This window comes from Sinocyclocheilus rhinocerous, unplaced genomic scaffold, assembly GCF_001515625.1.
Source record: "Sinocyclocheilus rhinocerous isolate Xijiao unplaced genomic scaffold, SAMN03320098_v1.1 scaffold1450, whole genome shotgun sequence".
Lineage (NCBI taxonomy): Eukaryota > Metazoa > Chordata > Actinopteri > Cypriniformes > Cyprinidae > Sinocyclocheilus > Sinocyclocheilus rhinocerous.
The window spans coordinates 220,477-236,443 of NW_015666201.1; the positions used below are offsets into that span (position 1 = coordinate 220,477).

Here is a 15,967-nt window from a genome sequence, read left to right on the forward strand (position 1 = left end):
TGTGTTTCGACATTACTTTCTGATCCAATATAGTCAGCACATCATTGTCTTTTCTCTCTAAAAATTCTGCATCAAATTGCATCTCATTTAAAAATGAAGCACACAAACGACCAGTTTCTTACTGACATGATCTGGAAATTTATTAAAATAAAGTTCATCCAATCTTTTCTAATGTTAGGATCAGAGGGCAATGCAAAGACTGTGTTTTTTTTTTTTACTTGGGCACTGTACAGCGTCTTGTTATACTCAGAGCCCTCCTTATCGTTTGGTTGCTTAGCAAACCTGTGTTTGTCTCTCTTGTTTTTTTCATACTATATGCACAAATTAGTAGGTATTATTATTATTTAGCAGAGGTGGTCTTTCATCACACTATGACGTCATAATGTGGCAAATTACAAAACAGGTTGTTTTGGCAGATTGTTGGCTTCAATATAACGAGGGGTGAGAACCAGAAGGGCGTAAGTGACATTTTGGATGAAATGGAGATTGATATATATATATATATATATATATATATATCAAATGAAAGCTCTTGATGAGCTCTTTCTACTGCCAAAAGGACACAAGTGAATTCTTAATCATTTTTAAGTTATTCATTAGAAACCAAAAGAATTAACAATGAACAACTAGTTGGTGCCAAAAGGGCGTAACTGCACTTACCCCCCTTTGGCACTGAGAAATGTATTGTGGCTAAAGCCTGTGGATAGCACTTGAGTCAAAATGGCTGACACCACATGTAAGCCAGGTAGGTCAACCATGAGAAGAAACCAGTTTTTTTTTTACTGCTGAAGATGTATTATTTATCTTATTTTGTGACAAAGAGCTGGATGATGAGGGAGAAAATGAAATATCCAGAATTAATTGTCAGTGAGGTGTAGCTAGCCAGCGGGTAGTAACCAACAACTTACATTCTGATGGTATGTCCCTAGTGAAAAATAAATATACTAAAATGTATTTGAAATACATTTATTTCATGCTAAGTATACTACAAACACATTTACATATTTATGTACTTAATAAAAATATCCTGCAATTGTACTTTTAGTATACTAATATGGTATACTTAAAGTCTGCTAAATAGGAACACTTTTCAATTTTGTGCTTAATGCACTTTAATTGTGCTGAAGTAGTGCTGAAGTCCAAATAAAAATATAGTTAAGTATAAGTGGAATTATCGCAAGTATACTTCAGGTACACTTTAAATAGCTTGCATTTAAAGACAATCATAAATAGTGAAATTAAAACACATTTTAGGGCCCTGTCATACACCAGGCGGAAGCCCGACGCAGTTCTCATTTCCCCGTCCCGCGCCGCGTTGTTTAAATAGCAAATGCATTTGCGCCCATTTGTGTGCCCATGGGCATGCTGGTCTAAAAAGAGGTGTGTCCAGGCGCATTGTTGTCGCATTGCTATATTGAGGAACTGAAAATAGCCTGCCCCATTAACCAACAAAAACCTGGTCTAAAGTGTGGCGCAATGTTTTTTCTTTGTTATTTAAAGAGCGCGTTAGTAATATGCACCTATAGGCGGGCGCACAACGCGCGAGCACTTTTCAAAGTACAGATACTCAAAAAGTGTACTTAAGTACAATACTCAAGTAATGTACTCAGTTACTGTCCGCCTCTGCAAATGCATTTGCACCCATGGGCGTGCTGGTCTAAAAAAGAGGTGTGTTCAGGCGCATTCCTATTTTGAGGAACTGAAAATAGACATAGATGCGCCATATAGAAAATAGAAAAATGCGCCATAGACCAACTCAAACCTGGTCTAAAATCTGGCGCAATATTTTTTCTTTGTTATTTAAAGAGCGCGTTAGTAATATGCACCTATAGGCGGGTGCACAACGCGTGTGCACTTTGCTTATTACACACACAGGGATGCACAGCAGCACACAAAAATTTTTAAAAATGAAAATTGAAATTCCGCCATGTAAATAGCGAACCCGCCATGGCGCGAGCGCAACTGGCTCTTAAAGGGAATGGGAGATGACACTCTGAATGGTTTATTGCACATTACGCCCAAAAAACACCCATTACTCATTAAGAGTAATTTACTTACTTAAGTAAGTAAAAATAAGTAAGTAATTTTCCCGTCATTAAAACTAGCAAAAGTGGATTCAGCCTGAGTGCACTTGCGCCGTGCACTTTAGACCATGTGCTTAGGTCGTTAAAATAGGGCTTGAGAAATGTGCATAATGCACAAGTAGTAGTCCAAATAAAGTTTAATTATAATTTTTATATCAGTAAGTCTTGAGCAATATGTCAGTAAATATATTAAAAGAGTTGAACTATACTTAGTATGAAATAAATGTATTTTAAATATATTACTTTTATTTTAGTATAGGTGTTATCATATAGGCACTCAGTTACTGCTTAGCCACAAGAGAGAGAATGTAGAGACGGGACAGACGGACATAGACAAAGGATATAACTGGGGAAAGGATACAAGAAATGCAGTGAGTAAAATGTTATACAGATGTCCACCTGGGATCACTGCTGTGAAAAAGAAAGACTGACTAAGTCTGCACAAATGGCAGTATCCCACAGTCTTATGTGGACACCAAGCTTTACAAGTCAGCCAGTCAGAGTAGGCTACTATTTCATGAACAATTCACAATTCCATCTGAAACTTTCTTTATGGCACACATTCATACTAGTTCAAATCTATTAACATTTTATTTACTTTATTTGTTGTCTATTTACTGACATATCACTCGATACTTACTGATATAAAAGTTATAATTAAACTTTATTTGGAGTACTACTTGTGCACAATGCACATTTCTCAATATTAAGCCTAAACTGTGCTTTAATGTCACTATTGATAAGCACTGTATGATCTTTGAATAATATTGGTCTTTAAATGCATGATATTTAAAGAGTACCTGAAGTATACTTGCAAAAGTTCCACTTTAGCACAATCAAATATACTTCAGTATATCTTTAGTTAGACTATTATACACAAAATTGAATAAAACATTGGTGCCGAAAAGGCACAAGTGACTTTTTTTAAATGATATATATATTTTTTTTTTCTGAATAAATGTTAAAATAGTGTTCAATAAGTATACTGTTATCCATCTGTGTACACATTTTTATTATAAAATATTGAAATCAGTACACAAGAGAACGCAGATACCCTTTTTTCCATATTCAGCTGAACTTCTTGTCCACCATTTTTATTTATGTTCAAAACCTACTTTTTATAACTCCTCCCAGACCATTAGTCCAATTTTTACCAAATTTGACTCAGATCATCTTCAGACCCTAGTGATAAAAAGTTATCAAAAGCTTTTTGGTAGTCCAAACAGTTTTCGAATAACGCATCAACAAATTTGCTGAAATGGTGCCAAACTGCATCTGAGTCCGTATCTCCGCAAAGCTTTGACATATTGACACCAAACTTTGTATGTGCCATTGTCACCTCTCACTGACCATGTCACATCAGTTTGGTAACAGCACCACCTATTGGTCAAAAGTGATGATTCACATCAGTTGAACATCAGTACAGTATATTCAGTCAATGTTAGACCTGTGCATTTTGTAAACTAGTAAAATAAAATGAAAAATGTTAAACTGAAAATTCTGTATAGAAATCGATCACTGTTGTAATATTATGTCATTTAAAACTGTTGGTTTAAGAAATTGTTGCAGTTAGAAGCAATGATCAAATGTATCTAATGATTAAAATGCATCTCCTTTTATTTTTTCTAAAGTTTTCTAAAGCTACATGTAGGATAAATGTATGTGAGAATGTTGTTGTGACAGTTCCAGCACTCTAACATACAATGTAATGCACCAGTGTCCACATTCCTCGCTTCATTTAATTTACTCTTTGCTTATATATAGCCTAGTGCACTCAACTGCCGTGTACTATATAGGGATTAGAGAATGAGTGAAAAAGAGAGAACGATTTCAGACAGCAACAGAGTCAACAACGAGGGTTCATTCCTGTGCTAGATTCGACCCAGACTCAGTTTCAGAAGTGTGCAACAAATGCACGCAGTGTATGCTCAACCATTAGCTTGTGAAAAATTTTACCAATTAAACTAGCAATGCACACGAAGAGGTATAAAATACTAAAGAAAATGTCTCAGGTTACTTACGTAACCATGGTTCCCTGAGTAGGGAACGAGGAGATGAGTGGAGTGTGATTATCAATGACACAACCGTCAATTATCCATACCATCACTACTACCATGGCCAAAATAACAGAATACAAACCTTCTCCACTCCAGCACACCCTTTGTGCTCTTTACAGAGAACAACAGGTCCAGTGGCAAGCCCAGGTGTTTCTTAGTGCTCAGGAATGCTCTAACAATCGTATTTCATGTTATTCTTTTCCTGTTGCAAGGTTTGTCGGATATGGCAATCAGGAAAGATACACTAGCACCATTCGCTACAGCAACAGGTTGATTCTCAGCTGTAAGTATGAAAATAATGTCTTTCATGTTCAAGATTTCAAAAACAGCATGGCAATGGTTCCAAATAACAGCAGTATGGATCTGCCAAACCCCTGTCCTGATGACTACAGTTTTAGATTTGTAGTGCGTCCAGAGTATATCTGACTGCACAGAGTTATATTTGGCTTCAGCTAGTTTCCTGCAGGCATTCCAGTATATTCATATCTAGTTGAATCAAATCTATTAAATTCAGTCAAGTTTTTTTTAAATAATGTTATTTGATTCTGCAGTGATTTCTCTTAAACGTTTCAGCTGATTTTAAACTTTTCATTCAAATACTGTAGCAATACAAATGCTTCATTTTGAAAGTGCACTTAAAAAAAATAAAAATAAAAATATTTCTTACATTACCTCTATCAGTTTGATTCCTCTTTGACTGATCAGTGTGAATTGTTAAGATTTATTTATTTAAATGTATTTATTTATTAAATATAACCAGCCTCATCAAAATGTATTAAATTATCAGTTAATAATTTACAATCATTAACTTGTAATAGCCTTTAACAGAAATGGTGGCAGTGGTGTCTCATTTTGAAAGAATAGTAAGTCATAGGAATAAATAGTGGTCACTTAAGACGTTAGGTTTTATTTTGACATGACACATTTGCACAACAGGTAATTGTTTAATAAATCTATATATGAGAATGATCACAGTCATTAGGCATTAACTAGGTATTGGATACTTTTTTATCTTGAGTAATGTGTCTAATTTACAGCTACTATTAATGTATATTATCAAGCAAACATATTTTGCAAACCCAACAACATATAGCCTTGGCTACAGGAGTAAGTTAAAGCTATATAGGAGTAAAATTCATAAGTTTACTCAATTAACCCTCAAACGTCCCTCATTTCCTGTTTACACTTAAGTCCCTTGGGGTCAATATGACCCCAAACATTGAAAGAGTAATTGTGAAAAATATATACATTTTTAATCATACAAATAATATATCATTTTTTTTGTTTACTTCTCATCTATACATTAATGCTGTGTTTTGGGAGATATGAAGTACTTTTGTACCTATTTACCACAAAATTCCTCAACTACACCATTAGTTTGCATGTGAAATATTCATTTTGTATGAAAAAATCACTTAAATGATCACCTAAATTTAATTCAAGTTGCTTCTGGATATTGATATAGGTGTTAGGTGTAGAATTCTGACATATGCTTTTTTTTTGTTTACTTCTCATCTATACATTAATGCTGTGTTTTGGGAGATATAAAGTACTTTTGTTCCTCAGAATTTCGCAACACCATTAGCTTGCATGTGAAATATAAATTTTTTTTATGAAAAAATCACTTAAAGGATGACCTAAATTTAATTTAAGTTGCTTCTGGATATTGATCTAGGTGTTAGGTGTAGAATTCTGCCATCTGCTAGTTAGAAATAAACCTAAAAGGATTACAGTTTAGGAAAGAAATTGTTTTGACCAGCAGAGGGCCATAGAGAGCCATTCATTTTACTGGATGTGACCAACTGCTTCTATCACAACTTTTGTGATACATTTTGTGAATTTATGTATATATAAACATTAGAAAAGACATTAAAAATAAATATTCTTTCAAATGGTATAATTTTTTGTGGTTTTTGATGCATTTTGAAATGTCCGTTTTCAAAAAATGCCACAGAAATTTGACAAAAAAATGCCACATAAGACACACCTAAAGGACAAGACTTAGAGTCAGATTGTAGTTGCATATTATTGATTTTAATGAACCAAGTGTAAAAAAAATAAAAATAAAATAACTTTAGAATGTGGAAGAAATTAAAAATGTAAATAAAACCAACAGCAATATGCAAATTTTCTCTAATCCCTGAATTTTAATTGTAAACATAATTTGAATAGTTATACTCTGCATCTACATTTTCTTTTACTTCATTTCTTTCTTCACTCCACAGTTTCAGCTTCATGCCTCGCCTTCTCTTATGCTCCCACTTTCCTTTCTTCCATATTCTGAACGTCAATTCTACATAAGAAAAAAAAAACTTTGCTACGTGTACTGCGTTTGGCTAACTGAAACTTATCACAGCACTTACATATTAGGTATTGCCCTTTTGTTGGTTTTGATTGCTTCAATTGTCCTCATTTGTAAGTCGCTTTGGATAAAAGTGTCTGCTAAATGACAAAATTTAAATATAATCAATTCTACATAAGAAAAAAAAAACTTTGCTACGTGTACTGCGTTTGGCTAACTGAAACTTATCACAGCACTTACATATTAGGTATTGCCCTTTTGTTGGTTTTGATTGCTTCAATTGTCCTCATTTGTAAGTCGCTTTGGATAAAAGTGTCTGCTAAATGACTAAATGTTCATGAAAATAATCAGTGAATGTCAGTTTATTAATGAATGTGAAGGTTCAAAGTGGGCCACTTTATCTAGCACCTTCAACCAAAGTATGCCAGCAATATTCACCTTACAATAAAAACTAACCATTTTTAACAAATCCTTTGTGCTTTAATTCATGTTAACAAATAACAAGTTCCGTCACAATAATATTTGTTTTAGCGAGGAACCTTACAAGTTTGAAATAAAGATCTGAATGTCAAAGAGCTTAGATTTAATGAGTTCTCCTTTGAGATGTGTTCACACCCACCAGTGTCATACAGCATCATCCAAAACAGTTTTCTTATTCTAAGAAACAGTGTCCCTTTGATAAAAGACCATTGTTATGCTCTGAAAGTGTAAATCATTTGAGCACAGTACAATCAATCTTAAAGGGGTCATATGATGCTATTTTAAAGATCATTATGTTGTGTATTTGGTGTAACAGAATATGTTGACATGCTTTAATGTTCAAAAAACACATAATTTTTCAAATACTGTACATTATTGTAGTTCCTGATGGAAAGATGGAAATCACAAATTTATTTTAACCATAACCATATTTTAACCAGTGATTTCCAGATGACACTGCAAAACCGTACATTGACTTCTAAATGGGAGTCACATGATGCGGGAACATCTTAAGAAAACCTGCAGTAGAAACACCTGGGGGACACCTACTATCAACAAACAATACAGCAAATGTGTGTATGTTTTAACTGGTATTATACTACGGGGCCGTTGAATGCTTGAATCTGTTTGGCTGATGAACGTTCTAAGGTGTGCTATTATTTTCAGGGAAACGCACGGCGAACGTAGTTCCAGGCAGATCTTGACCGAATTACAGTTCCGTATCACTTTGCCAAATGATTTCAGTTTTTTCAAAGGTCCTTTCAGCCTAAAACAGCAAAATAACCAAAACCTACAACGACACTGACTAAGCATATAAATATAGTAAACAATAGGATAAAAACGACAGATTATTTCCATGTTTTTGCCACAAAATTACGTTTTATTATGTTCGGAAAGGACATACTCTATTTCTCTTGCTCTCTTTCCCTCACAGACGCACACACGGGAACATAAGCGCTAATGTTGTTAGCGCTACTCTGATGATTTAATTAGTAAAATAGTTTAGCAACTTAAAAGCTACATGACATTTCTCACAAGCGAGGTAACAGCGGGGCTGTTCTTGAAGAAAATGTACTTAATGTTTTACTGTTAGTAATGTTAGAGACGCTGCTGCCGATCACTGCTGAGAGATGCACAGACTCAGGTAATTCACACACGCTTAATCGCTCTCTCTCTCTCTCTCTCTGTCTAATACCTTCATTAATAACTGCATTAGCCTGCTATCAACGGCTCAAACCTCTGTTACTAGGTCTAAAATGAAGTTTTGGAATTTGCAAAGGAGGTGTTGGATGAGATGCGGAAGAAATTAATCCTACTCACAAGAGCGTTTTAAGTACAAAAACCTTACAAATGCCTTGAGATATCTCATCTGATCGGTGTCTTGAGCTGTGGCAACCGTAGTATAAGCAGAATAACTGACTTCGGTCCATTGAATTATCAGAAAAATAATGCACACCCGAGGTGTTACTCCGCTTCGCGTCGTGGCCGCATCACCACCTCGAGTCAAATGTACACCAAAATGTAAAAATCGTAAGGTTTAGTTTTTTCACTATTTTTAATAGTTCGAAAAACCTACTTTTTCGAACTCGTCCTAGACGGATTGTCTGATTTTCACCCAAATTGGCTCAGATCAGACCCCTAGAGGACGCAGTTCGAAGTTCCCATGAAAGGGAACCAAGTTTACTATGGAAAATCATTTAATTATTGGTGATGAACATTTAGAGATTGTTCTATTTAGACAGAGCAGAAAAACAAGATGTAATTAAACAAACAGCAGAATAACAGCTCATACTTAAAATGTCTGATATAAAACAAAAGTGAACTTTACAAAACAAAGGAAACTTACTCTTTGGTTAGTATGACCCAATTTTTAAAGTATAGATGAAAGTCCATACCCCAGTGACTGCATTCATAGTATGTTACATAATAAAGTGTAAAATCATATTGTAACCTTATTTTTAGATGAATTATCTCAGAACACAGAAACAATCCCTCCACAAAATAGTAACAGAAATTGCAGTGGGGAACATTTTGGAAGTTTCTTTTAATCATTCATAATGGCATATGAGCTGTTGGAGCTGTCTGAAGATGTTAAGGAAATGTTGTCTTCAGATACATCTGCAAATGTAAGATGCATGTTATTCACTGAACTGTCTATTGTCTCAATTAATTTAGCAGACCTTTATCAAATGAGAAATATAACTATATATATATATATATATATATACACACAATAATAATTGTTAGTTTCTAATTATGTGTCATCAACTTACTCCTCCGCCGCATCCTTAGCAAGAAAGTTTGTCCAGATGTGGATGATGATCCTGCTGTAGTGCTCTGAAAGGAGATATCAGTTGAAATAAATCAGATAGAGTAAACAATGTAAAAAATAATATTTAGATCTTTGGGGAACCCAAAATGGTTCATCTATGGAATATCTGTGAAAACATCTTTTTGGAACTTAATCAGTGTGTCCCAAATTGTGTACTTATGCATTATTCTATTAGAATTACTACGTTTTGTAGTATAAATCGTGCGAGTAGTGTGTTCACACTATATAGTATAGTGTGTCATTTGGGACGCAGTTTATATTTTTCTGCAGTTCACACTGTAATGTCTGCTTATTACACAGAAAACTTGATTCTGGTTTAGTGCACCATCCGGCTGTCAGATTTTTTTTCTAATATTTGGTGTCATACATATAATATTTGGAGTCATAATTAGGTAATTAAACCCTGTTTTGTATGTTACAATGGACTTTTCTTAATAAAAGCTTTAATACAAATGTAATCAAATTAATATTTCATTTTCACATACTTGGTGGGCAGCTGTGTAATATGCAGGATAAAAACAGTCTAAATATCAAAAACAGTGTGATGCTATGATGTTATAGTGTATAATTTAAGGAAATGTAATAATGGAAGATCTTTAGGTTAACATTAGAAAGTTAAGCAGCATTAAGTGGCTTAAGCTCTTTACAAAGCAACAGTAAACTCATACCTTGATGTCTAAAAGCGTTCCAAACACCAAAACAAAGAATCCCTATTAAAGGAAGTGTTACAAATACATGAAATTCATTAAACAAAAAAAAAAGAAGGAAAAAAACCAATAAAAACATAAAGTGTAGCAATACAGTAGACTGTATAGATATAAAATTGCATAAAATGTAATCTTACTATAAAATTAATAATGCGGTGACAAAAAGTAGTACCTGCAGTGAATTGAGGAGTGCAAACACCACATGAATACCAAAGTCATGTGACACCATGGTTCCAATTCCAAATCCCCATGTTAGACCAAAGAGAGGAGTCAAAATGGCCACACATCTGGCATTGACCACCAGGGCATGTTTCTCATCTGGTTGGATTGCAACACCAACTCCTCTCCTCAAAATCTTGTACAGAACCACAATCAAAACCACAAGGTTTATGGCTACAATAGTGAGAGCTGGAACCACAAATGCCAGCAGGGCCTTTGACTCATGCCAGTTCAGCCAGCATGCATTTCTTTTGGAAATATAATTTTGAGGTCCAGCTGTTGATGCAACAGTAATGACCGCTATGAGCAAAGGTGCACCATAACCGACTATAAAGGCAATGACCATCATTTTGGCCCTTGACATTTGAGACAAGACCATGACTGTACGGTAAAAGAGCAACAGCGCTGACATTAACATCCAGAAGAAAAGAGCCAGGTAAAAAAAGTGCATGAAGAAAACCGCTGAACTGCAGCGCCACACAGAGGTTGGTTGTTCCTGTTCAGCGACTGCCGCTCCAATAATAAAACAGATGTTTGCGATCAGCAGGGACACGGCAATGTTGACTATGGAGACATGTCGCATGTAGGATGTGTCATTTCTTCTTACTGACTTCCATACGATAGTCTCAATGATCAGGCATATAATCAAGCTGGCCATTGAAATAGACACGCAAAACAAAGAATCCCTATTAAAGGAAGTGTTACAAATACATGAAATTCATTAAACAAAAAAAAAAGAAGGAAAAAAACCAATAAAAACATAAAGTGTAGCAATACAGTAGACTGTATAGATATAAAATTGCATAAAATGTAATCTTACTATAAAATTAATAATACGGTGACAAAAAGTAGTACCTGCAGTGAATTGAGGAGTGCAAACACCACATGAATACCAAAGTCATGTGACACCATGGTTCCAATTCCAAATCTACTGACTTCCATACGATAGTCTCAATGATCAGGCATATAATCAAGCTGGCCATTGAAATAGACACGCCAATGTAATTTATATAAGATGAGGCTATGTACAAAATGTAAAACGGTGACATTAGGATTGAAAAAGAAGTTGTGTGGTTGCATTCACACATAATTTTATTCCTTGAGTGCTTTACTTCACATCCAGTGGAATCCCATGTGTTGAGACTAAAGTTCCAAAAGACACACTCAGGATATCCCAAAGACTGAATGTCAAACGTAAAAGAAATGTTGTTAAGCATTTCATTAACCTTAACAACAACCACATCTCCAAAACGGTGACATTAGGATTGAAAAATAAGTTGTGTGGTTGCATTCACACATAATTTTATTCCTTGAGTGCTTTACTTAACATCCAGTGGAATCCCATGTGTTGAGACTAAAGTTCCAAAAGACACACTCAGGATATCCCAAAGACTGAATGTCAAACGTAAAAGAAATGTTGTTAAGCATTTCATTAACCTTAACAACAACCACATCTCCAATGATGCGCGCATCTGATCTCCTTCTGTCATTAGTACCTTGAGAAAGTAGGACATTGTTAAGAGTTGAGAAGATTATGATGGTTATGGTAGTCTCTTGAGGAACATGTGGTATCACAATCTCTGTAGCTGAGTTTGGCAGTCTTGATATTGTACTGAATGAGTTTTTAATTGTAGTTCTTATCAACTGAATATATTTTTCATAAATCTCAAACTCATCTGTGAGACGGTCACTTATATCCTCAATAGCGCTCAGAAGTTTAATGCTGGTGTTTTTTGTGTTGTTGCCTTTGTTCAGTTTGTTCCATGTATCACTGACACTAAATGATACAATAATGTCCACAGTTGCTAGAAAATTCTGGAAATTGAATATAAAACTGATTAATATGATGAGATTTATCCCATAGAATGTAGAATATAATATCATGAAAAAAAGTACACTGAATCAACGCTCATGGTAGCTTCAGATTTGAGGTACACACTTGGAAGCAGATTATAATGTGCTTGTCTCTCTCTTGTTTATCACTTGCACTTACATATATCTGAATGTACCATCCAGCTGGTCCTGAACAGACTTTTTGGACCATATTAAAGTAAGATTACAAACAGACTTTTTCCACATTTTCACCACTTTTTGATGTTTTGATTTTCTCCTAAACTAAAAAGAAATACATTGTGTAAAAGTTTCAATGACTGTGCAAAGTATTTGAATATTTAAGGAGACAAGCACCGTTCAATTTATTGTTGGCTATTTTATATATTATTTTCTTGCTAAACAATTGCCTGTATGATTCTTCTAAAGGTCACATTAGCAAAATTGTCTATTGTCAATAGTGTAGCACAGTCACTTTCAAACCAAGCAACTTTCTGTTGGTCAACATGGCAAATTCACATGATGAATTTGAACCAATTGTGAAATCTGAGTAGGGAAATCTTTCAGCATCACGTGAAACTTCTGATGACTGGGATTCCTATTAAAATGTTTCGATTTTGCCCTGTAAATTTGCATCCTCACCCAAAACACAATTACACTGAGTAGACCACACCTCACCATCGTTTCTTCTGCATTTGCTCTCCCTCACTCATTTCTCCCCCTCTCCTTTCTCTAAATTCTGAGACCACCCCAAATTCACCCAAAATCTGAATGATATTTATTGTGAACAATAGTTAACTATACATATGAGGTGCCATTTGAATTGTACAGTGAGACTGGTACAGTGGTGTCATTCTCATGGGAAGTAAACTAAAAAGTAATAAAGATTCTAAAAGTGTCTTTCATGCAAATTAACTTCTGTCCCCAAAAGGTGTATAAACTCCCCAGGTCTAGGCCTTGATGCATGCAAATTCCAATTGTTAGTTCTTACCTCCATTTGTTGGGGGGGGGGGATTGCGCTTAGGGAGCTTATTGCTTAGGGCCACCCATAACGTAAACACACCCCTATAGGCTATAAAGGCTAATATGGTAATTTCCATTTAGAACATACCTCATTGAGCACAATCATAATGTCACTCAACCAGTTAAGATAGGGTGAACCTCTGATTACTGTAGTGTAACTCTAGCTAAGTGTACATGGAACATTCAATTCAACACAAGTGCAAGATGTCTACACATCACATTGTATATAAAAGCTTGAATGTGAATATACATACCTCCATCACTTGCTTATTGATGAAAATTGATTGTGACAAATCAGCAATGTTAAAGAGTATATCAACAATTGCTTGAACAGTAGCAGCAGACTGGCTTACAATAATTTCATGCTGTGCTGTGGCAGAACTGAGGTCAGCTATAAACACTGGAATCTCCTCCACAAGCAAGGACTAAATTGCAAAGTGCACAAATGCAAATACTATAAACATTTAACATGGCTAGATCATTGTAGATATATACATGATAAATAGATTACCGTAAGTTCGTTTTTAAGACTGTCGATAACTCCAAGTACACAGTTGTCCTCTACTGGTTTCCAAAAACCTGATTCACATTTGTAAGTTATGGTGCCTTTCATGTCTTTTCCACAGACTCCTGTCTTCAGTTCATCTGTTTTTCCAACTCCAAGTTTTTCATTTTGACAGTCATAATCTAGAGTGGAAGAGTACTTGATTCAGTCAGAAGGAAACAGACTCAATTGAACAATTTCTCTCAGAATATAATGTCACACTCTGTAAATGTTGGAACTCGCAAAGTATCCCTGAAGGGACTGTGCACTCAATGCAGAAGCCTCAGAAATAACTAGGGTCAAATAACTAAATAAAAGGACCAAAAAAGGACCAAAACAGTCAAAACCAACAGAATTGAATGTCAGAAGATCAGGTGTGATGCAATCCAAAGAAAAGTTTGCCATTTTATGCTAAGCGACAAAACTTTGATATATATATATGACACAGTGATGCTCATATGATTCTTCTGAGCTCAAGTTCAAGTTTAAAGTCTTTACACCATGTCTACACTGGATACGAGGGGCATGGCTCGACAAAATACAATAGAACCCATTATAATCAGTGATGCTGTCTACATTGGATGCGGCGCAGCACAACACAACAAATCCCCGACAGTATTATATAGTAGTGCAATTGTACAGTGCAGTATGTAAATATGTAAATTCTGTGCAAGTCGCATGTATGCATAAACAACTCCAATTTGGAATTGGGTATGGTGAAGAGTCCGTATTGAAATACTGTGCTACCATACCACACTGTGATACAGCTGGTTAAAGGGTTACGGTGCTGCTGAAGCAGGAGCCGGTGTTCTGACGTATAACCTGGATGCTCTGTGCCTTGTTTGCAAGCAGAGGAATGCACACGCTCTCTCGGGAACACGTGGAAAAACCAGGCGCAGTGTATCCGGGTTCTACGTCGGAACGCCGACTCCTGCGTTTTACATTTGAGGTGTTCGTATATTATGTGATGTGTTGCAGGTCTTGCCACATCTGCCTAGCATCAGCAGTAGAGTAAAAACTGTCAATTTTCTCTCTGAACTGTCTTTTAGCCTCCTTGATGGTGTCAAAGCTGATGGTACCAGCAACATTGTAATGTCAAAAGATGGCTAACTTTCATTTGGATTGCATCATACTTTCTTTGTCGTTCACCATTCACCAATCAATTTGGTATATTTAATCAAATCAATTAAATTTTTGCAAATGTAAGGAAACATTCTTGCTTTCATTATTACACTCCTAAACCCCTAATCAATACCACCAGCAGAGGCAATGGTAACCAAAGCATATCTCATCATTAAAACAAATGTAAATACATTGACATGTACATAAATAATTAAATAAATAACAAATGCAAAAAAAATGCATATCTATAAACCCATTCAATAGTATTTCCATAACAATAACAATTCATATCACTTTTCAAATTACACTGTTCAAAACCAAAATTTTTTACTGTTTAGTAAAATTACCATAACACATTAATTAGATTGCTAAAATCATCATATCTAATTGAAACAGCTGATGCTGAAAAAATGAGAAACTGAAGGCTCACTTTCTGGGCTTGTCCTAACTGTGACGCTGCTATAGCTGTATCTGTAATTCTGTAGTTGTGGCAGATCCTTGAGACGACATGTAAAGATTTCCTCTATACAATTTTCCTTTGGATAGATTAATGTGATACTGTCAGATCCTGACTGGGGAAAAACGACCATCAATAAGCCATCAAAAGCCATAATTTTGCCTTCATAATTTGAAAATAAAAAATAAATAATGATGCTATATATATATATATATATATATATATAATAAAAATGTACCAACAATTTATATGTACAACCTGAAATTAGTACTGTTCCACCTATGACCCACTCAATAAGGTAGCTAACATCAATGGAACATTTCAGTTGGAAACTGCTGCCATCACATGGAAAAACACGATATTTATCACCCACAATAATACTGGGGCATTGTTTAATAACAATGTTTTGCCACTGAATGTATGGTATTGTATTCCTTTGTATGATGCATGAATATTGACCTGCATGTGGGAGGATAGACATCAATAAAAAGAATGCATATTTATTATTTTATAAAGAAAACCCAATGCTTTCATTTTAAGAAAGTAAAAAAAAAAACTTATTAGTATTCTTATCATCATTTATTATGTAATGTAAGCAATACTTCTGTAAATCTTCATGACGTTAACATACATTAAGTGTAGCTTAATTTGTATTGGTTTCTTGGTTAAAGGTGCAGTGTATAAGGCCCTGTCCACATGAACGCAGTTATTTTCAAAACCGCAGCTTTTTCTACGCAGTTTGGCCATTCGTCCACACGCAAATGCAGCACCAGGTCACTGAAATCAGCAGTGTTGCCAACTGCTTTCAAT

The 15,967-nt window shown here is 35.0% G+C and overlaps 2 protein-coding genes across 2 annotated transcripts; both read right to left on the reverse strand.

Annotated features, from left to right (window-relative positions):
* Positions 1-9,917: 9,917 nt before the first annotated feature.
* Positions 9,918-10,814, reverse strand: LOC107732142 (adhesion G-protein coupled receptor F1-like). Its single transcript, XM_016543411.1, has 2 exons — positions 10,135-10,814; positions 9,918-9,965 (listed from the first exon to the last, which is right to left on the reverse strand). Exons 1-2 carry the CDS (start codon positions 10,762-10,764, stop codon positions 9,918-9,920), a joined length of 678 nt encoding a protein of 225 aa, XP_016398897.1. The 5' UTR covers positions 10,765-10,814.
* Positions 10,815-11,670: 856 nt separating this feature from the next.
* Positions 11,671-15,349, reverse strand: LOC107732143 (uncharacterized). Its single transcript, XM_016543412.1, has 5 exons — positions 15,131-15,349; positions 13,546-13,721; positions 13,289-13,459; positions 11,854-11,996; positions 11,671-11,677 (listed from the first exon to the last, which is right to left on the reverse strand). The coding sequence occupies exons 1-5, from the start codon at positions 15,309-15,311 to the stop codon at positions 11,671-11,673; spliced, it is 678 nt and encodes a 225-aa protein (XP_016398898.1). The 5' UTR covers positions 15,312-15,349.
* Between the last annotated feature and the right edge of the window lie 618 nt (positions 15,350-15,967).